Source organism: Chlorocebus sabaeus, chromosome X, assembly GCF_047675955.1.
Source record: "Chlorocebus sabaeus isolate Y175 chromosome X, mChlSab1.0.hap1, whole genome shotgun sequence".
NCBI classification, from domain to species: domain Eukaryota; kingdom Metazoa; phylum Chordata; class Mammalia; order Primates; family Cercopithecidae; genus Chlorocebus; species Chlorocebus sabaeus.
Window position 1 is genome coordinate 41,429,026 of NC_132933.1, and position 23,827 is coordinate 41,452,852.

The 23,827-nt window shown below is 42.0% G+C and overlaps 1 protein-coding gene across 1 annotated transcript in view; it reads left to right on the forward strand.

Moving 5' to 3' along the window:
- TRPC5 (transient receptor potential cation channel subfamily C member 5) overlaps window positions 1-23,827 on the forward strand; it is a 327,735-nt gene that overhangs the window by 157,288 nt on the left and 146,620 nt on the right. Inside the window, exon 3 of the mRNA XM_007992610.3 lies at window positions 16,957-17,478. Coding sequence (XP_007990801.3) covers window positions 16,957-17,478 — 522 coding nt within the window. The remainder of the gene's footprint in view (window positions 1-16,956; window positions 17,479-23,827) is intronic.

The following is a 23,827-nucleotide window of genomic DNA, read 5'->3' on the forward strand; positions in this document are numbered from 1 at the left end:
ACAAAGTGCCTTCAGGGAGGGCTGTCTCTCCAAAGGCCACTCACTCTGTATTCCCTTCCTCCCTTGGAGCCTTTTACCTTTTTTGGTTTTTTCTTTGTTTGTTTCTAATATCCATCCCAGGGTGGACCTAACTTTTGGAGTCAGTGGTTCCCATCACTCATTATAACCCATATTTTACAAAGAAAATATATGGAATGCTTCATTTAACTGTGACAAAAATGCTTTTCCACATTTTATCAAACTACAACTCTGAAATTACAAACTTTCATAACCTATGGAATTACTTATGAATTTTTTTTCTCATAGATTTAGCTCCTATCTTTTGAAAACTTAAGGGCCTCTATGTGATGAGAACTCGAGAATAGTTTTGTGGGCTGCCAAACGTCAAACAATGCTATATAATGTTTGTCTAAACGGTTTAAAGTAGAACATTAGTTGATAAGGTTAATTAATATCCAACAAAACCTGTAATATGTACTTAAGATATGTCTTTATATTCAGCGTTGTGATTTTAACATTTGTTTATTGATGTAATAAATCAAATTGTTGGCCTTTTGCTGGTTAGGGTTGGAGCTGTATAGTGGTTAACCGTACAGGAGGCTTTGGTACCAAACTGCCTGGGGTCAAGCTCTGGGTTCTCTACTTCCTAGCTATGTGACCTTGGGCAAGGCACTTAGCTTCTCTACGACTGAGTTCCTCGGATATAAAATGGGAGCAATTATTATGCCTATAGCATAGAGCTACAGTGAGGACTAAATAAAATACTCCAGCATTGTACTTGTGTCTGGCATATGGAAAGTGCTCAACATCCAGTAGCCATTAGTATTACTTTTATCACTGCTGCTCAGGCTAATCCTGGCTATTGTTTTATGTATATAATTGACCTGTATGTATCAATATTGACATTTTTAAAGGCCAGTGGGTTCTGTGACATTATCCCCAAGTATATTTTGTCCATTTCAGTCTTCCAGTCTCAATTATATACATCTTGGCCTTGAAAGCTGAGATCATCCAGCAAATCCTAATTCTGATGCTTCTGTTTTTACCAGATTCTGAGAAACAGATACTTTTCCATCTCATGCCAATGGTTGCTCCAAAGTAACACACACATCACCACTACTAGCTAACTAACCTGATAGATAGGCAGAGCAGGAAGCTGGTAATGTGAATTGATTAGATGCTGGTGTTTTTCACTTCTGAGTACTACAGAGAAATGAAATTTCGTTTCCACACATTTCTTGGACTGCTGAACACTGATTTTATCTGGCATGTTAGCATGGAGGGAGGAGAACACAGCAGGTGAAAAAAGAGGGATTGCAATTTCACTAAATCCAGGCATAAGACAGGAGTTTCATTTCCAACATGATGCTATCAGACCAGCTGCGTGAGGAAGTGCCAATTGGAGAGGTTGGGTCTGTGAGCAGGCAACATTGTGTGTATGAATGAGGTGGCTCTTGATAAGGGTCTGGCCATTAATTACAAATGGGGGATTTAATTTCAGAAGCCTGTGATAAACTCCACCAAGGGTAACGATAGGGTTCAGAAAAACTCCAATTAGCAGATTGTGTCCAGTGATGAGGTTAATGGAAATGAATGTATCATTTGAGCCCTTGGTGAATAATAACCTTGTAAAAGCTTTAGCCATTTCTGACAGTGGGGAGAAAGGAGTATCATCTATCCTCTAGGCTGTCCTCTGGCAATAGAATTTAGCTGAAAATACAGAGAAGCTGACTGTAGCTTAATCTATTCGCTGCATTGCAAGTGTTTTATGTGATGAGCTCTGACCTGAGTGGCTCTGTCCTGTACTCATTCATCTAGAAGGATCCCCAAATAGGATCCTAGCTTTTCTACAAGGAGTCCTTGGACAGATCCGGTAGCAAACTCATTATGGCCTGAATGAAAAGTCCCAGGGAAAGGCAAGACAATGTAACTTCTTTACTGGCCATGTCCTTAGCCCACATCATTGCAAATTTTAAAATTCAATCGAGTTGGTTGATGTACCAGGTTTCTTTAGAAGTACAGTTATAGATAATATAAGCCAAATCTAAATTCTTGACCTATAGATTTCCTCCCCTCTTCCTCACCTCTCCCTACCTTTATTTTTCCTTTTAAAAAACATGATTTTAAACAGAAAGTCCAAGATCTTTCAGTATGATTTTGGAGTTTAAAGAGAAAGCAAAACTTGATAAGAAATAATCAAATTGAATTTTTCACCTGACCTCAATCTGAACACAGAATGGCTGTTAAAAGATAATTTCAAAAAAAAAAAAAAAATCGTAATCTTCATACAAATTTAAAGTAAACATGTCAAAGATTTTATTCAACTCATTAATTAATGAGGGAACAAGTAGGTAGGCCAAGAGTCTGCAAACTATGGCCTTCAGTCCAAATCTGGCTGTCAACTATTTTTATAAATAAAATTTATTGGAGCACAGCCATACCCATTCACTTACACTTATGGCTGCTTTCATTTTACAATGAAAATGAAAGTTTCATTTCATTGTAATGAAATGACACTGTAATGTAATTTGTTGTATGGTCCACAAAATATCAATTACTGTCTGGCTTTTTACAGAAGTTTGCTCTCCCATGATACAGGTCATCAGAAATATAGAAATAAACTCATGAATGGATACAAAGTAGTCTATATCCACAAGGCAATAATCAATTACATTCCACCCAATAAGAAATAGTTGCATTACAATTTACAGCGTTTTAAATTAAGTCAAAGAGAATCAAAGGCATGGATAATCCAGAAAACATACTAGACAGGACCTCCAGTTTATGCTTTTTCATGATCCAAAGTCTTTCACAGTTTTTCTTAATAGCTACTAGGAGAAACCTTATGTACAGAGCCACCACTAGTAGCAGAGTCCACTCTATCTGAAAGTGGAGTAGGTATCAAGCTGTACAGTGGATTGTGAGGCCTGAGAAAGACCTTCACCAAACTTAAGTCCCTACCAGCCTAGTCCTCCTTGAATTTTTTTTTTTTTTTTTTTTTTTTTTTTTTTTTTTTTTTTTTTTTTTTTTTTTGCTAATGCCAAGGTGTTCTTTCTAGGTGCCACCAGTTAAAATGTAAATACCCCTGCTCGGGACATCTCCAGATATTGTTATCAATATTAGTAACTTGGTATGGATTTTTTTTTTCAGAGAATAGCAGACCAGCCACCTAAAGGGACCCAAAAGTCCAGGGGCCTGGATGAGAAACTGACACAATTTAATGAACCTAATCTAAAATATAAGAACAACCCATAAAAGGCAGCACTGGTTAAGCCTGCACAGGAGGCTTGCAAGACATCACTGGGTTAACTTGTATTAAGTTAGGTAGAACATTAAAAAGTACACAAAATAGAATTGAAGGGGGGTGCTCATAAGGTTTCCATATGTCAGTTTTGCCCAGGACATGGTGAAGAATAAACCATTACTGTGCTGGGGAGTTTGCTTTTGATTGAGATACATTTGTTTTGTTTTGTTTTGTTTTGTTGAGACAGAGTCTCGCTCTGTCACCCAGGCTGGAGTGTAGTGGTGCGACCTTCGCTCACTGCAACCTCCACCTCCTGGGTTCAAGTGATTCTACTGCCTCAGCCTCCCGAGTAGATGGGATTACAGGTGTTTTCTTTCAAAGTAGGAGACACAAGTCCTCCAATGGTTCACAGGTGTATCGAGGCTGGTCTGGCTGATTCGGGGACTCCTGAGCTGTCGGTCCTGTAGGTTCCTTAGGAGGTGTCTAAAGTTTAACTTGGGTGTGGTGAATCTAAGATTCCACTCCTGCCACTTTAACTGCAGTGGGGGTAGAGAGGATTACCGAGTATGGTCCTTCTTACAAAGAATCTGTAGATGGGGAGGTAGAGGGGAGGGATTTGACCAACACTAGATCTCCCTCTTGGAACAACTCTTTTCCTTTTTCTCTATGCTATCCTTCGGGTAGGTTTTTAAGGTTTCATTGATATTTTGCCAAAGAAGTTATGTCTTTGACCAGGTTGGCCATTTCCTGATCAAGTAGGAGGTTATTTGTGAGAAAACATTGTCCATACAGCATTTTACGTGGACTGAGTCCTATTTTGTGAGGAGAATTTTGGATTCTTAACAAGGCCATGGGCAAAAGAGTAGACCACAGGAGATGAGTTTCTTGTGTTAGTTTCCTTAAGTGTCTCTTGAGTGTTCCATTTGCCTTCTCGACCTTCCCTGAGGACTGTGGCCTCCAGGCGCAGTGAATATAATACTGTATCCCTAGAGCCCTGGAAATTTCCTGAGTTATTGTGGCTTTAAAAGCCAGACCATTGTTGCTTTGTAAGCTTTGAGGAAGCCTAAACTTAGGAATTATTTTATGAATTAGGACTTTAACCACTTCCTGAGACTTCTCTGTCTTGCAGGGGAAGGCTTCTATTTCATTTGTAAAGGTATTAACACAGACCATCAAGTGTTGAAATATTTTTGACTTAGGCATATGGGTGAAGTCTAACTGCCAGTCCTCTCTGGGATAGTGACCTATTCTTTGTTCCCCTCGAGGAGCCTTATGATGGACCAAGGGATTATTCTTTTGGCACCCCTCACAGGCTTTGACTACTTGTTGGATGGTCCAGAGGAGATTTGGCCCTGTAAATAGGGATCTGGCCATTTGATGAGTGTTCTCAATACCTATATGAAAAGTTTGGTGGAGGGTTTTAAGTATTTTCCACAGGCTGGCTTTGGGTATGAGTACTTTTCCTTCTTCTGTCAGTAACCACCCCAAGGGGAGAAAACTATGCCCTTGTGAAAGTCCTCATTCTGTTTCAGTCACGGAATACTGGGGCTTAATTCCTTGGAGAGGGTTGTTCCATACCAAGGGACCTTCTATAGATATTTCTCATGGAAGGTTCCACCTGGCAGCAATTTCAGCCTCAGTGTCTGCCCAACAGTTTCCTTCTGCCTTTTCTCCTTCACCTTTTTGATGGCTTTGGCAGTGTAAGACTGCCACCTCCTTGGGTTTTTGCACTGTGTGCAATAGCTCCATGATTTCCTTGTGATATTTAATGGGGGTTCCCCCAGAGGTTAGGAACTTCCTTTATTTCCATATTGCAGCATGGGCATGTAGGATTAGATAAGCATACTTGCTATCTGTATACACATTTATTCTTTTTCTCCTTTTCCTAGTTCTAAGGCTTGGGTAAGTGCCACTAGTTCTGCTAACTGGGTGCTGGTCTCTGGGGGAAGAGGCTTACTTTTAAGTACTGTTACATTACTAACTATGGCATAACCTGCCCTTTGTATCCTATTTTCCACAAATGAACTTCCATTAGTATATAGGTTAAGGTCAGGATAAGCTAAGGGGATTTCTAAGAGATCATCTCGGGCAGCATAAGTCTGGACTATAATTTGTTGGCAGTCATGCTCAATTGGTTCTCCATACTCTGGGAGAAAAGTAGCAGGGTTGAGGGCTGGATATGTGCGTATTTGAAGCACTGGTCCTTCAAGGAGTAGCGCTTGGTATCTAAGCAGGCAGTTGTCTGATAGCCATGAACTTCCTTTGGCACCTAGTATGCCATTTACATCATGAGTCATCATATAGTCCAGACAGTGAGATCCTTTCCTTGTATTATTTTGATAGCCTCTGACACTAAGATGGCCACCGCCGCAACTACCTGTAAACAGTGAGGCCAGCCTTTTGCTACTATATTAATTTCCTTACTTAGGTATGCCACTGGTTGTGGGTTTGTCCCACGAGACTGAGTAAGGACTCCAAGAGTGCTTGCTGCTCTCTCTGTGATGTATAAGGAGAACTTTTGTCCTGTGGGAAGGCTTAAGGCTAGAGCTTGTACTAGGGCCTGCTTTAAGGTTTTGAAGTCTGTTTCTGCCTCTGGTTCTTTTTCTACTAGAGGAGTATTTGCCCTCTGGACCTCCTTGATTAGAGTATAGAGGGGCCTGGCTATCTCACTGTTTCTGGGGATTCATAGTCAGCAAAAGCCAGTGATTACAAGGAACCTCTGCAACTGTTTTAATGTTTTAGGGCGAGAATAGGCCAGTATAGGCTGTATTTGTTCCTTGCTGAGGGCCCTGGTTCTTCTGGCTAAAATTAGACCTAGATATTTGACTTGTTGCAAACGGAGCTGGGCCTTCCATTTAGACCATGTACCCTTGATTAGCTAAAAAGTTCAAGAGATCTAGAGTACTCTGCTGGCATGAGGCTTTCAAACTGGTAGCCAAAAGGAAATCATCCACATACTGAAGGACCAGAGTGCCTGGACTTGAGAAGTGGCCTAGATCTTGGGCCAGTGCGTGACCAAACAGATGAGGGCTATCCTTAAACCCTTGGGGCAAGACTGTCCGTGTAAGTTGGGACATGTGGTCTATGGGATCCTCGAAGGCAAAGAGAAACTGGGAGTCAGAGTGCAGGGGAACACAGAAGAAGGCATCCTTGAGGTCCAGAATAGTGAACCATTTTGCTTCCTCTCGTATTTGAGAGAGCAGGGTATAGGGGTTGGGTACAACTGGATATAGAGGAATTACTGCCTCATTGATGAGTCTAAGATCTTGCACTAGCCTCCACTGACCATTCGGTTTTTGTACTCCTGGAATTGGGGTGTTACAGGGACTGCTGCATTTTTTTTTTTTTTTTTTTTTTTTTTACTAAGCCTTGAGCTTTTAAATGTCTGACAATATCCTATAATCCCTTAAGAGCTTCAGGCCTTAAGGGATATGGTCTTTGATAAGGAAAAGTGATGGGGTCTTTTAGCCTGATTTGGACTGGGTGGGCATTTTTTGCCCTCTGAATTGTCCTTCTAATGCCCAGACTTCAGGGTTGATTCCCTTCTCAAGTAGGGGACAGCAAATGGGTAACTTGCTCCCCATATTCATATAGATAATAGCTCCAGCTTTGGCTAATATGTCCCTCCCTAATAGGGGTGTGGGACTTTCAGGCATAACAAGAAAGGCATGTGAAAAGGGCAAAGTCTCCTAATTACAGCTGAGGAGGTGGGAGAAATACCTGGTTCCAGGCTGTCCCAGGATTCCTCGGATGGTAACAGACCTTGAGGACAGCCATCCGGGGCAGGATATTAACACTGAGAAAGCTGTGCCAGTGTCCAGGAGGAAGTCAATTTCCTGGCCTTCAATGGTTAAATGTACCCGGGGCTCACTGAGGGTGATGACATGAGCTGGTGCTTGCCCCAGGCACCCTCAGTCCTGTTGTTTGAACATCTGGTTGGGGGCTTTTGGCCAAGATAACTTTTGTCCTCTGGGGCAGTGTGCCTTCCAGTGATTGTCTTGGCATAGTGGACATAGGCAAGGGGGCAGCTTGTTTCTCATTGGACAATTTTTTTAAGGTGTCCTTGCAAACCACACTGGTAACAAGCCTTACCGGGAGATTGGCCTGCTGCATTTTCTGTCATCTTTGAACCACCAAGTTTTGTTTGTCTGAGGGCCATGACTAAGGCTGTGAACTTTCTCTGATCTTGCTTTTCCTTTTCTGCCTGTTCTTCTTAGTCCTTATTATAGAACACTGGGGTCACCAGGTTTAACAATGCCTCCAGATTTTGTTCAGGGTCTAGGACTTGCTTTTTGAGCTTTCTCCTGTTATCTGAGGCTGATTGGGTAATAAAGTTACCTTTTAGGATTAATTGACCCTCGAGGGAGTTGGGGGACAGGGGAGTATATTTTTTTAAGGCCTCCCTTAGCCGCTCAAGGCAGGCAGAAGGATTTTCTTCCTTTCCCTGAGTTATGGTGGACATCAGTGAATAATTTATGGGCTTTTTCCTAATTCTCCTTAGTCCTTCTAGAACATAGGTCAACAGATGTTTGTGACTCCAGTCTCCATGATCTGAGTCGAGGTCCTAGTGGGGTCCATACTGGGGACGGCTTGCTGACTGGTAGGGAATTTGTCCCTTTCTTCAGCTGTCGTTCTATTATTTACTTGACTAGATACCAGGTATCTCCAAACTCTTGGGCTGCAGCTAAACCTACATTCTTTTCATTAAAGGCCAGGGTTTCATCTAATAATAGCATGACATCTCTCCAAGTGAGGTCGAAGGTTTGCCCTAGACCCTGTAGGACGTTTATATACCTATCAGGATCATCTGAAACCTTCCCTAGGTCTGCCTTGATCTGCTTTAGAGAGGGAGAAGGGGACACGTACCCGGGTTGGGTCAAATTCCCCTCCCCCTATAGCTTGAAGGAGACATAACTAATAGTCTGGGGGGGGGGGGTTGTGGTCCCTTGGAGATTTTTTTGCTTGTTTCCTTCTAGGTGGGGGATATTAGAGGAGGCTTATCATTAATAGGAAGGGGAGCTATAGGGAGGCTAGGATATGGAGGTAAGCTGAGAGGTCCTTCTGTGGAATGTAAATTGCAAGCTTTGTATAGTGGATTCTCTTTCAATGAAAAGAAAGCTTGGACATAAGATATTTCACTCCATTTGCCTTCCCTCTTACAGAAAAGGTCAAGCTGCATGACAGTATTGTAATTTATACTTCCCTCAGGTGGCCATTTTTCCCTATCAGAGAGAGAATATTGGGACCATGCAGCAGTGCAGAAAAAATGAGCCACCTCTTTTTCAGGGTTTGCAGGTCAAATTGATTCTAATGGCTTAGAATGCGTTTCAGGGGTGAGCCTGTTGATGCCTGAGTGTTTCCCATCTGAAAGACAAAACCGCCCGTGGTTTTGATTTGTTTTGTTTCTCCTGCCTGCCCAAGAACCTGCAACAGTCCTTGGATCCTGCTGCTCAGAATAGCTGTGCTCACCAATGCAGCAGCAGATCCTCCTCTTGCCCAAGAACCCACAACGGTCCTTGGACCCTGCTGGTCAGGATAGTTGCACTCACCAAAGCAACAGCAGAAACACTAGTTTTCCTCCTAGACCACAAAGGACAGAGGAAGATCGGATTCAGTGGCCCTTACCAATGCATTCTTGAAAACCTGTACCCTTGCCTTTCCTCTTAGACCACAAAGAGGACCAAGAAAAATCAGATTTAGTGGCCCTTACTGACGCATTCTCGAAAGCCTGTTAGAGTTCTAAGCATTTTCTCCTGCTAGTATTGGGACCTTACCCCTATCCTATAAAGATGAAATGCCTCAAAAATGGAGTGGAGGGCCATACCCCGAGGGAGGAAAGGGATCTCCAGGACTGGAAGAGTGACGCCTTTTGTCCTCACTTCTCATCATATGAATAGGCAGGATATCATTTCTGAGGTTCCCCATCTCTTAGCTTCAGGAATAGGCTTTGTTAGACCTGCTAGTCTGAGGAGGGATCCTAAAATTTCAGATAGTCTCCCCTTCTGATGGGGCTTTGGGCAAAAAATATGTCTTTTTGAGTGGTGAGCCTGGGTGCCTAAAGAAAGGAACAGAGTCTTGAAAATTGTACTAGAAATCATTCTTACAGGAGAAACTAGAAAAGCACCAGAGACAGGGAGTGGTTTTTAGAAGCAGGACTAGTCTCGGAGAAGAGAGGTCAGAGGAAGTTTGTCTGACAGGTGTTAGGACCCAGGAGGCAAGGGTCAGGATAGATAGGATAGATGGGCGAGTCTTGCTTGGGTAACGTGACTTTGAGAGTTCAGCTCATGGCTGCAGGGTCAACCAACTTTTTGTCAGGACTCCAGAGCTGAATGGCTTTCCTCTCTGTTGACCTTCGGCTCAGCCCAGAAGTACAAGTAAAGCGGAAGCTGGTTCCAGGCAAACGAACGTCTCCAGCTCCAAAGAGTCCGGGGTTGTCAGAGAGCCCTTTCCTAGAAAGCCTGACACCCTTGTCTTTAGTCCAGCGGCCACACTAGTCACTTTTAACTGGCCGACAGGTGCCCAGTGTTTAGCCCCCAAATTCTAAGGAGAAATGGGACAGACTAGCAAGCAAAAGGGGTCCGATGGTACTCACCACGTGACAATATCCTGGACAAACCCCCAGTATGTGGACAGAGTTGGTTCCTTTCAGTGGGTTCGTGGTCTCGCTGACTTCAAGAATGGAGCCGCGGACCTTTGCAGTGAGTGTTACAGCTCTTGAAGATAGCACGGACCTAAAGAGGGAGCAGCAGCATGATTTATTGTGAAGAAGTGAAAGAACAAAGCTTCCACAGCGTGGAAGGGGACCCAAGTGGATTGCTGCTGCTGGTTGGGGTGGCCAGCTTTTATTTCCTTATTTGTCCCTGCCCATGTCCTGCTGATTGGTCCATTTTACAGAGCACTGATTGGTCCATTTTACAAACCTCTAGCTAGCTACAGAGAGTCGATTGGTGCATTTTTACAGAGCACTGATTGGTGCATTTTACAAACATCTTATGAGACAGAAAAGTTCTTCAAGTCCCCACTCGACCCAGGAAGTCCAGCTGGCTTCACCTCTCAGAAGCCCTCCTCAAAACAATGTGGACACAGTCACTCCTCTTTCCATATCCTGATCATCTGCTGATTTAGTCACTATCCAAAGTACTCTGATTATCTTGGCCTCTAGATCACAGTTGTCCTCTCCAGCCCAATATGTGTCATCACCCTGAATGACTTCAGCACCCACTCATGTGGACAATACAGCCAGCATCCTGACCCATCAGTTCCTTGACTTCCCTGCTCCACTGACCTCCACATCCACTCTACTTCAGCCCACTGTGCCCATGACCAACCCACAGCTGGTCATCATTCAACACTGCTCCACTGTGGACAGCATATCCACTAGCACCCTACTCTCTGTCCACAGTCTCCTATCCTCCCAGTTTGCCTACTCTCTCTGCCCTTTCACTTCAAAGAGACCTCAAGTCCCTCAATGCCTCCATTTCCTCCCAGACTTTTACCCTTACCTATCTGATCTGGTCTTCAAGTGCAATCACCTGAACTACTTCATACTCAACTTCCTCTCACTGGCAAAACCACAATCCTGAATCTATCCAAAAATCAGAATTCTCCATCCCCACATCTGGACTGTCAAAGCTGCTAGAGAGAAAAAAAAGCCACATTCTTCCATGCATCATTGCCATTACAAATTTACAGCTGCTAATTTACCCAAGACTTCAGGACTGCTAGGCCATCCTTTTACTTTACTTTGGTCAACTTCCTCTTTCTCTGCCTTTAGCAAGTCTTCCATACGTTGAACTCTCTCCACACACCCTTCCAACTTCTCCTCCCTCACTCAAAGCATCTGATCTCACCTCCCATTTCAATGAGAAAACTGCATTTTTAGATGGGAAGTACTTCAGCTTCCAGCCCTCTTCAATAACAAACTTACCAACAGCTCCATTCAACTCACCTTTTTTCCTCCAGTCTCTGAGGTTAAGGCATCCTTATTCCAGACCAAGATCAACCACCTCACCCCAACCTTTGCTCTGGACCTCATCCCTCCTCATCTCTTCAGGCACCCTGATCTACCCACAAGCCCCCTCTTTCCCTTGTCTATAATCTCTTCCCTCCTCCCTGGGTCCTCCCCATGATCTAATCAAGGTGTTCAAGATGCAGCCTCATTTCCTCTTCACAGCCACATTTCATTAAAGAGGCCTGAGATATTAGGCCAGAAACTCAGGTAAGGGTGAAGCCTTGTTTTACAAGCTAGGGCACAGGTGCGGTAGAAGCTGCAATTAAGAAACAAACAGAACAAGAATGTCCCATTGCAAAAGCCTCAACAGTAGGAATTTGGAATGATGGAACCTGATGCAGGCCTCCTAAGTGCTTCTTATTTCAAGCCTCGGTTGCCCTGGAAACTGGGGCTGGACAGAGTCCTTGGAGTAGATTGGTGGAGTCACTTGTGAGGAAACAAGGGCAGACAGACGCTGATCCTGTCCACTCTTGGTTTCAACTACTATTACTGACTGAAGACTCTCACATCTATATTTTCAACCCTAACTTCTCCTTCAAGATTCATGCTGGAGTTATACAGTTTCCTGCTGCTTTTCCAGTAGGGACTTCAAAGTTAACAAGCACAAAATTGAACTTTTAAAAACCTTAAACCTGCTCCTGTATGCACGATCTCAATTAGTGGCACTACTGTTCAACCAGGCATTGGAATCTAGAGACCTAATACCCTTGATTTCTTCTCCCTCCCTTCCCTGACACATCCAATGAATGCCTTAAATTTGTTATTTTTTGTCTATCTCTAGAATCACTATCTAATTTAAGATCCTTGCCATCTCTTCACCTGAACGAATGATATCTTTTAACTAGTCTTATTCTGAAACACATGGTGGTGTGCTTGGAGCTGGCTCACGCCAGCTGGCGAGAGTGGGTTATCTACTCCTCTTCCCAACTCCATGTTCCATGATGTCATATTGGTAGCATGAAACTGGCCACAGTGGGAGTATTTACACCACAAAAACTGGCAAACACCAAAAAACAGGATCTTTTTTCCTCCCCTGTGGAGAGCTGGTTGTTAAACATTTATGAGCATGATTACCACTGCCCATTTCCCACACTGTGGCCAAACTAATCAACTATGCCACTCTCCTGATTAAAACCCTCAGTAGTTCCCTGTGGTCAAAAGATAATATATAAATTCCTTAGCATGGCATATGAGGCCTTTTATCATTTGGCCCTTGCCAAAATGTCCAATATCTTCTCCCATCTCTTTTTAGTCTCACAACTTATGTGCTAGCACGAAGGTCACAAACTGGTTCACTCAAACCAAATTTGTCTCACATATGTATTTTGCTTGGCCTGCACACTGTCTTTAATATTTTTGAGCAAACATTTATAACTTTAAGAGCTTCTACCCCCAAATCCATGTTTATGGCTTCTTTTCAAAAATTTATAACACTGCTCCTCACTTGTGCTTATGACAATTTACAGGAGCTGAGTAGTAGCTGCCCCCTTTGAGAGGGTCTCTGCAGTTTACCAGTTTCTATCATTCACTCACCCAAATTATACATATATACCTACACCTGGTCCTCATTTCTGTTACCCGTTTGGCCTGTATTTTAGACAACGTCATAAAATCTAGATTATTATCAGAATCTTCTGACCCTCATTATAGAACTTTCTCTTCCTCGGGAGGCTGAGGCAGCAGAATGGCGTGAACCCGGGAGGCGGAGCTTGCAGTGAGCCGAGATCACGCCACAGCACTCCAGCCTGGGCGACAGAGGGAGAATCTGCCTCAAAAAAAAAAAAAAAAAAAAAAAAAAAAAAAAAAAAAAAACTTTCTCTTCCTTTACTTTGGCTGTTCTGATGATAGTCCATGGTCTCTGCACAGCCTGGGAAGGAAAAACAGAAAACGAAACAGCAAGATGATGAAGGAGAACAAAGCAGAAGGGGTAGAAGGAGTAGAAAGAAACCCATACTCTATGCATCAGTCCCCACTTTGAAGCAATGGAATTGTGAAAAATGCAGGCAGAAATGTTGCAAGTTTGTGAGACCTCACAGTAGTTCCCTGCAAAGCTAGTCATCTAACCCTTCTTGGAGTCTTGGGATGTCTGCCTTCTCAGCTGGACATGGGAAGGAGAGGTCCAAGGAAATTAGCTCGTATTGACCCAAATTGTGGGAGTCAGGTTTGTAAACAATAGAGTCAATTTCTCTTTTCTTTTCTTTACTTTTTTATTGGAGACAGGGTCTCACTCTGTTGCCCAGGCTGGATGGAGTGCAGTGGCATGATCACAGCTCACTGCAGCCTCAACCTCCCAGGCTTAAGCAATCCTCCCACCCCAACCTCCCTACTAGCTGGGACCACAGGTGCTTGCCATCACACCTAGCTAATATAATGTTTTTGTTTTGTTTTTTTAGAGACAGAGTGTCACTATGTTGCCCAGGCTGGTCTTGAACTCCTGGACTCAAGTGATCCTCTTACCTCAGCCTCCCAAAGTGCTGGGATTATAGGCGTGAGCCACCACGCCTGGCCCAAGAGAGTCAATTCCTTAATGTGAAAATAGGAAATTTAATTTATGTTTCCTGAGTATCTGCTGTACGTCTAGCACTGTGCTAGATGCCATAGGGGAAACAAGAGCAGACCAGGACAACTCTGCCTTCAAAGAGCTCATAACCTTATCAAGAAGGCAAAAAGTACATGTGTGAAGTAATTTGAGAATAATGTAAGACAACATCAGAAAAGTGATTTTCTTGCATGTAACCTTGTGCCCACAATATCTGAGTGGAGAGCAAGAGATAAGCTCAAAATTAGGAGGAGGAGCTATTGAAGAAGTCAGAACTTGCAACGGCCCTTGAGTGGCAGAGAAATGGGGCGAGAGACCATTCCACACAGGGAATCCACAAGGATATACACACAGAAAGCAACCTGTGAGTGGCAACACTGATAGGAGGAGAAAAAACAGTCTGGGTGGGAGGGCAAGGTTGGTCACTGTAGACCAGTTTTCTTTTCAAAAGGTTTCCTCTCTGGCGTTAGGTACTCAGGAAGTCAAATGGAGAATCATAAAGTTCCTTGTTAGACAATATAATCAGATAGTTTCAGAAAGCATTTCATTATTCTACGCATAAACAACCACAAACTTTTGGCTGTATCAGACAAGTGGGGCTAAACACTATTCACAGGTATTGCTGTGTGTCTTGGACAGGACTGGCAGCACTGCCATGGAAGAAAAGAAAGGAAAAGAGTAAGAAAAATAGAAAGAATAAGGAAAACGGGGAGAGAGAGCGAGAGAGAGAGCAAAAGAGAGTGAGAGAGTGAGGAAGGAGGAATAGCATGGTAGGAAGCAGACCCATACCCCAATCTAACCCAGGAAATCCTGTGCTACAGGTTAGCCTCTCTTCCCTTCTGCTCAACACTTTCAGATCCAGACAGAGATTGAGGAAGGTATCTGCCCAGAGAAAGGGCAGAGTTCTCAGATCTGAGCTCTCTTCTTCCTGGGGAGACTGTGACAAATTTCTCACTTCCCCATCTCTCCCAACTCTAGGCTTTATGCTGATGGTGTTTATATTCATTTCCAGGCCCACTCAGACCTACTTCTTCCTTAGCCTGTAGGCTTATGTTAATTTCTGAGATTACTCTTTCCTATGTCCAATTTACTTTATGAGCCAGTTGCTCACTTCCTGCTGTCTTGTTTGTAGCGGCTCCCTCTAAATGTTTAACAATGTTTACTCGCTGTTCCATGCTAGCAATTAATAACCATTATGTAGTCAGCTTTCAACTATTGAGAGGCTGATGCAAGCACTCAGTGAAGGAAACAGATTTCTTGCAAACTCCTCCTCCTCCACCTTTCTACTACTCTATGTTTTCTGGCCACTTCCCTGTTGGAGAATCCTGCGTGCAAGGTGGGAGGGAGGCAATGATGTTGAAAAACAGTAACTCATCCCTTTGTCAGTTAGCCAGTAACTGTGGGTTGTTGTTTTATTTTTTAAAGAAGTTTTGAGAGTAAAAAGAACCTATTGATTAAAACACGATTTGTCTCTCTGCTTACATTTAGAGAGATAAAGAAAATTAAAAACAAAACAAAAATCCCATGATTTGTCTATTCGATGAGACTCCGAATTATCCACTGTCTGTCCTACCCAGTTAAAATGAACATTTGAAACATTTTTTCCTAAAGTGTAATAAAATCAATATTTCTCAATTTTCTGGAATCCTATCCATGTTTTGAATACTCGGCTCCACCTCTTCATAAAGCCTCTGTTGCCTCTATTGACTATTCCAGTCCTCCCCTTCTCTAGCTCTAGATCCTACCACACTTAAACTCTTCTGTGAGTCTAGCAAGCTGCCTCAACTTCCCTACTGGACTGAGAAAAGACTGGGTCCTAAAAGAGACTTCTTTTTTTTTGAGACTGAGTCTTGCTCTGTTGCCCAGGCTGGAGTGCAGTGGCGTGATCTCGGTTCACTGCCAGCTCCGCCTCCTGGGTTCACGCCATTCTCCTGCATCAGCCTCCCAAGTAGCTGGGACTACAGGCGCCCGCCACCACACCTGGCTAATTTTTTGTATTTTCAGTTGAGACGGGATTTCACTGTGTTAGCCAAGTTGGTCTCTATCTCTTGACCTCATGATACACCCGCCTCAGCCTCCCAAAGTGCTGGGATTACAGGTGTGAGCCACCGTGCCTGGCAAGAGACATTTCAAAGTTGAAAGATTTTTTGATTCATTGATCAGGTTCTGCGCACTCACCCAGAAGTGCCCCTGAATACCCAAAGAAGCCCACACCTTCATAGCTGCTATTTTCACTAAACATTACATCATGGACATAGCAGTTTTATCAATGGTCCTTTTGCTATCAGTATCCCCTCCCCAAGCCGAGAAGTCTTCATTTTCAGAGTACTTCTTCTTGACCCTAACGAATTATCTTTACCTTCCTGGGACCTACAGGAAGTTGGACGAACCCTGTCTGGCCTTGGTCTTCGGTCCCCTGAAGTTATATATATATGTGTGTGTGTGTGTGTGTGTGTGTGTATACATATATGTGTGTGTGTGTCTGTGTATACACACACACAAAGTTAATGTAATCATTTGAGGGAATCTTCTCTTCAGCCCCCGGGGTTTGATTTAATGATACGGTCTTGAAGATTACTGGTTGTCGTTAGCCTTTCAAATAAATATTTCTGCAGCCTCTACTGCTCATTTGGAACTGAGCAGATAATACTATGTACTGTTACCAGTTTTATGTAAGTTTGCTCTACCCAAATAATTCTCCAGGAGGTCAGGAAAAAATGTCCTTTACTTCTCTGTATTCTCCAGTATGTCTCAGACAGAAATGGGCATGTTGTCATTGCATAATTGACAACTTGACTCTAGAGCCGAGCTCTAGAGTCTTGCTTGGATTTGAATCTTGGCTCTGCTGACTAAAAACTTTGTAACCTTAGGTGTGTTCATTAATCTCCCTGTGTCTCAGCTTCTTCATATGGGAAGAATATTTACCTCACAAGGTTGTTGTGGAGATTAAATGAGTAAAGACATGTAATGTGCTTAGAATAGTGGCTGGCACACAATAAGCATTCCATAAACATTAGCTATAAGGAAGGAGGTTTAGGAGGTCAAAAAATTGAAACAAGAATGGAGACTCTAATTCCTGAATTGCCAGCATTTTATAGGACCTATGCTTCTCTCTCCAAACTTTAATCCTGCCCTTCTATGCTTCTCATTTCTTGTGCCTAGGTCCCCACTCTGATGATGGACACACAGTTCTCTGAGTTCACACCGGACATCACTCCCATCATGCTGGCTGCCCACACCAACAACTACGAAATCATCAAATTGCTTGTCCAAAAACGGGTCACTATCCCACGGCCCCACCAGATCCGCTGCAACTGTGTGGAGTGTGTGTCTAGTTCAGAGGTAGACAGTCTGCGCCACTCTCGCTCCCGACTGAACATCTATAAGGCTTTGGCAAGCCCCTCACTCATTGCCTTATCAAGTGAGGACCCCATCCTAACTGCCTTCCGCCTGGGATGGGAGCTCAAGGAGCTCAGCAAGGTGGAGAACGAGTTCAAGGCCGAGTATGAGGAGCTCTCTCAGCAGTGCAAGCTCTTTGCCAAAGACCTGCTGGACCAAGCTCGGAGCTCCAGGGAACTGGAGATCATCCTCAATCATCGAGATGACCACAGTGAAGAGCTTGACCCTCAGAAGTACCATGACCTGGCCAAGTTGAAGGTGGCAATCAAATACCACCAGAAAGAGGTAAGCTGAGCTCATGTCTGCTTTCAGGGAAGCTTAAGGCCTCCAAAGCCTGGAGCAGCAGAGCAAGAATCAGCATTTTTCTACCATTTTGCTCTCTAACAAACAAATGGTTGGGCAGGCCTCACAGCTGGGCCCATTTATCCAAGGCACAGACAACCTTTTTGTATTTTCTTTATGGCCAGATAAGTAACCATCTGATTCTTTGATGGAAAAGCATTCATGCATTTAACAAATGCTTGCTGAGCACTGTTCTGAGTGTTTGCAATACAGAAGACAGACACTGACCCTGCTTTCATGGAGCTTACAAGCTGGTAGTGGATATGGAGTAAATGATCACTTTAACGAATATATAGTTACCTACTAAGATATGTACTTTGAAAGAACAGTGTTCTGTGATAGCACATAACAAAGGATCCTATCCTATATACTGGGGATATAGTGGGCAGTGATTACAGAAGGGTCACTGCCTGGATGCTGGTAATTGTTGGCACAGCTGAATCCCTGGCAGCCCCTTAGTGAGAAGGCTAAAAAACACAGTTGAAAGATGAAGTCATACTCAGGGTTTGTAGTTCAATAAAAGGTTGGAGCAGGATCTGCTATGGTATGACCTCCAAAATGTTAGGTTCCACCTCTTTGAAGGAGGGCAATTCAAGCAGGTCACAGGTGAGGCTCCGCTTTCCATTTAGGCAAGATTTACAATCAAGCAGGTGTAGTTCTATGCCATCTTATCAAACAGTTTGGGAGAGCCTCCTAACAAGGCTAACTTAGCCCTTTAAGGAAACAGCATGATACCATGGAAAAAGCAGGGACTGTGGAGCCAGAGCAACTGAGGATAGAATTTTAACCCACTAGCTGTATGACCTAAAGAAACTCACTCCTATTTTCAGGGCATTAGTTTTCTCATTTATAAAATAGAGATGAAAATAGTTTCTTCACTTCATAGGGGATTGTGGGAAATAAGAAAATATAGCATTCAGTGCATGGCACCAGAAGTATTTTAATGTCCATTTCCATCTCTTTTCCATGCTACCTGGAGTCAAAGCAGCTGAGGGGTGCCTGCCAGCTGAAGGGCAACTGGCAGTGCCATTCCTTCATGGATCCAGGCTCTGAGACAAAACTCATTGTGTGTTTATCTGGTCCCTTTTTCTCAGACAAAAATAAAAGTGCTCTGCCTTAGAAATGAGGCAAAAAACAAATACCAGGGCAACCTGGAAAGGGATAAAAAATGAAAAAGAGCAACATGGAGATCGAAAGGGCTATACTGGAGGAAGTGGTAAATGGTTAGGCCTACCTATGAGTCCCCTTATTTTATTTTTGCCATTTACCTGCTTTAAGTTATTTCAATAAGCCTGGTGTTGTGCTTACTTCCCTGGAGAAATGTAAAGATAAAATAAAATAATAAAATGAAATAAAATAGGTAATGTACTTATGCATAGCGAAATACAGAGCATACAGTAGCAGTCAATAACTATTAGGTGAGCAGGGTGTGGTGGCTCACACCTGTAATCCTGGCACTTTGGGAAGCCAAAGTTAGCAGATCATCTGAGGTCAGGAGTTCGAGACCAGTCTGGTCAACATGGCGAAACCCAGTCTCTACTAAAAATATGAAAATTAGCTGGGCGTGGTGGCAGATGCATGTAATCCCAGCTACTCAGGAGGCTGAGACATGAAAATCACTTGAACCTGGGAGGCAGAGGTTGCAGTAAGTCAAGATTGTGCCATGGTACTCTAGCCTGGGCAATAGAGTGAGACTCTGTCTCAAAAAATATTTACTATTAGCTGTTAAAATTATTCATTTTTATTGTTACACATAGAGGACTCGTGGCATATGGTCTAATTCTGTACAGTAAAATGGCAGGTAATAGATATAGTAAAGGCCCATCCTTCTCTTATCCCACCCTCTCTCCCACAGCCCTGCTGTTGATGTGAAGTATCAATCATTGTGTTAAGCAATCTGCTGTATCTACACTTTGATATAAGTATATATTTCCATTAAAGATGTATATTATCGTTTCAGTGTGTTTTCACTTTACATAAATTGTTATAATACTGTGAGAAAGAAAATCACAGATATTTTTAGAACATGAATTGCTTCCAAGTGACAGAATGGTTAATGGGAATAAAATAGTTTTAAAAAAATAGATAATTGCAGAATACAACTAAAGTTTACAATCCTCGCCCCGCTGAATATGAGATAAACTTTACAATTTTAGGCCCCTCATGCTCTTTAAAATTGAGAATGCATTTATTTTCAAACAATTTCACTGCAATATTTCATCAATTTTGTGTTGGTAGGTCACCTTCTATTGTATGGCTTGACTCCACCTGCTCATATGATCTTCATTTGCCAGTTTTAGTTACTGTTGCATTTGAAAACCAGTGTGATGACTTTCTCACTGTCATGGGGATCTGCTTGTCACATGACCACGGAATCACTTTTGTATTATACATAACTGCCCCCCAACCCTCATTAACCTTCTCATCACTTTTTTCCACTTTGTTTTAGTCCTTTTACTGTCCAGAAACTTTGTCCCTTGTATTCTTTATTCCATAATTTCTTATCATTGTTTTTACGTAATATCTTTATGCTACTATATTTTCATATATTTCTTAACTATCATCCCACTAACCTGAATGTGCCCCGGGGTCTTATTTTTTCTTGCTCTCTTGATTAATCATCAGAGACTCCAACATTGTTTCCAGGGTCCATTCCTGTGTACACTGAAGTGGAATTTTTATTGTGGTAAGATATACCTAATATAAAATTTCAAATTTTAACCACTTGTAAGTTTACACTTCAGTGGAATTAAGTACATTCACATTGCACAACCATCATCACTAGGATTCATTTTTGAAGATGCACAAGTTTTGGAGTGTCTATTTTACTTTCAATAGTGAACCTATCTAAGTATAGTTTCATATTTCACAAGGCTACTTTTTAAAAAAATTTTATTTATTTATTTATTTATTTTTGAGACGGAGTCTCACTCTGTCACCCAGGTTGGAGTGCAGTGGCACAGTCTCGGCTCGCTGCAACCTCCGACTCCTGGGTTCAATCGATTCTCCTGCCTCAGCCTCCATAGTAGTTGGGACTACAGGCATGCACCACCACACCAAGAAAATTTTTGTATTTTTTTTTTAAGTAGAGTTGGGGTTTCGCCATGCTGGCCAGGCCGGTCTTGAACTACTGACCTCAAGTGATCTGCCCACCTCGGCCCCTCAAAGTGCTGGGACTACAGGCGTAAGCCACCGCACCCAGCTTATTTTTATTATTTTTAAAGACAAGGTCTCACTATGTTGCCTAGGCTGGTTTCAAACTCCTGGCCTCAAACTCCTGGCCTCAAGTGATCTTCTCATCTCAGCCTCCCAAAGCGCTGGGATTACAGATGTGAGCCGCCATGCCCAGCCAGCTAAATTATGTTTAATCCATAACACTAGCAAAGTAGCCCTTCTTAACTATTCAATATTATGGATATTCAGCAGTAATCAAAGTAATTTCAAAAATCAAGTAATTTCAAAAGTAAATTACTTTTTGAAAAGTAATTCAAAAAGCACTCTATTTATGCAAAGATCAACAATTTTAGGCCTGGTGCTATTCACTGACATTTCTGAATCAAATAAATGAAAACCATGGTATTTAGTAGACTGAATTGTTTCCATCAGATCACATCAAACTCTAGCTCCAGGTATACAGCTGGGATACTGAGTGACTGTCAACTTCAATGTCAATAGTGATAAAGAATATAATTCCATAGAGCCACTGAAATTCAAATATGGCCTAAAGTTTAGTCTCATAGCCAGAGACTTCAGAATCATTTGGAGATTTATATTTATATATTTTGCTCCAAATTTTCCAAGATAAATTATCTTAGCAATGGCTATACATCAATTTTAACATAATTAGTTTCTCTTCAAACTAAGCCACACTGATTAGAAAGGCAGGCTTGAGAAATCATATATATCTTAAAGTTTATACTCCAAAGGCATCGCTTCAGGAATGTAAAACATAATTTATACTCATCAAACTCTGTAAATCCCTTCTGAATTGTGACTTCATTTCTAGGAAAAAAAAAAAAAAAAAAAAAAAAAACTGTAATCCTTCCCAACCTGTGAATTAGAGTTTTTTTTTAAATATGTGGTTTCATTGAGTCTCAAATGCATACAGCCTCTAATTTCTCTCTATTCAATTCACATGTGTAGTTTAAGGCTGAATAATCCCACTTCTTAAACAAATCAGCAATGTCCTTTTTGGAGTTGTGTTTTTGTAATTTTAACTTTAGCATATAAATTTAGCTCAATGATGTGAGCTACTGATGTTCCAACAATTCAAGTGTCTGTGAGAACTTCGTTCTCAAATGTTCTTGATTTGAGGAATCACACTGATAAGTCTGTTCAATACATATCCAAAATCTAGTCTTTAAAAAAAAAAACTGAAACACTCACACTGTGCTTAGAACCACAAGCATAAAAATGTCATGATTTTGATCTTTATTTTATCATGTTATATAATACACTTGATTTTTGCAGTATAAACTCTTCTCATGTAGGATTTGATGAAACTAGACAAACCAATCTTTCCTTTTGATGCAAATAAATGAATGAAACCTAACTTGATGCTTCCATTATTATTATTATTTATTTTTATTTTTATCTTCGAGACAGAGTTTCACTATGTCACCCAGGCTGGAATGCAATGGTGCCATCTCAGCTCACTGACCTCCATCTCCCAGGTTCAAGTAATCCTCCCACCTCAGCCTCCCTAGTATCTGGAACTACAGGCATGCACCACCACGCCTGGCTAATTTTTGTATTTTTAGTAGAGATGGGTTTTACCATGTTGGCCAGCTGGTCTCAAACTCCTGACCTCAGGTGATCCACCTACCTAGGCCTCCCAAATTGCTTGGATTATAGGGATGAGCCACCACGCCAGTCCCATGTTTCCATTATGTTTATGGCAATTAACTCAGCTTTTCCATGTTAGACAAAATTTCTCAAATTCTTTGAAGGCATATAGTTTATGTGTGCTAACTCATCAAGAAAAACACCTATTAACATCTTAAGTGGGTCACACTCCAGGATTTAGAGGAACACATTTTCCCTGAGGGTTACATATCAGGAGCCCCAAACCAAGATGGAAACATTTTTTAAAAGGACATTTTTTTTTTTTCAAATGACCTTCATACCCTAAAGACTGTAGGAGAATGGACAAGAATTATTTCCCAGGATCAGAATTATTCAAAGAGAAACTGCCTCTAGATGAGAATGAAATAACTGAGCTAAAAGAGAAAAGTTGTCTTTTCCATTTGATTCCATGCTTAATAACAGTTGGACCATGAGGTTCTGTCTTCAAGGATAGATAGGATTACTTCCTCAATGTCTGTAATCAGGAATAGGACAGAGCAGATGCACTACTTCTCCACTCTCTAGTGCCATCCCTGATGACACCTTGCTAAATCTTTTAAAGTGTACTGTGATTCCAACTGGGGAAAAAATGAAGAAATACCCAGTACAAATGGAAATTTTCCCAATGAGTCGAGGTTTGTGGGAGAGAAGCATCAAGAACTCCGGCACGTTGGATAAGGACCCAAAGATAAGCCTATTCACATCTTAAGTTTCAAATAGACAACATGTCTTTTTAGAACTTGAGCTTAAAAGCTGTATTTCACACAAAACATTTTTTTCCTCCATAAAATGAGCTGCAACAGAGCTGATTTTCCAAAGCTGGAAGTTAGGGGTTTGCTTACATTAAAAATTTAGAAGTTACAGTTTCAAGAAAGGCAAGTTCCCCCACTTTTAAGTAAGAATAAAGGTATTAGAATAACCAATATTTCCAGAATTTGTCATAATATGGAGGCATGTGTATTTACATGCTTTCAACAACAGATTTTGTCAATGACACACCTTTTTTTTTTTTTTTTTTTTTTTAGACAAGGTTTCGCTTTGTTGCCCAGGCTGGAGTGCAGTGGCATGATCTTGGCTCACTGCAACCTCCATCTCCCAGGTTCAAGCTATTCTCATGCCTCAGCCTCCTGAGTAGCTGGGATTACAGGCGCCCACCACTGTGCTGGCTGATTTTTTTGTATTTTAGTAGAGATGGTGTTTCACCATGTTGCCCAGGCTGGTCTCGAACTCCTGAGCTCAGGCAATCTGCTTATCTTGGCCTCCCAAAGTGCTAGGATTACAGGCGTGAGCCACCGCGCCCAGCCAGTTAATGACATCTTTGATTAGAGGAATCTGAAACACTAAAGTTGTGTTTCATAACCATGCCCCCCTTGTCCACCTTATATGAATATTTGGGGTAAACTTAAAATTATCTTTTGAGATGCCTTCAGCATTTTTCTTTTTTTTA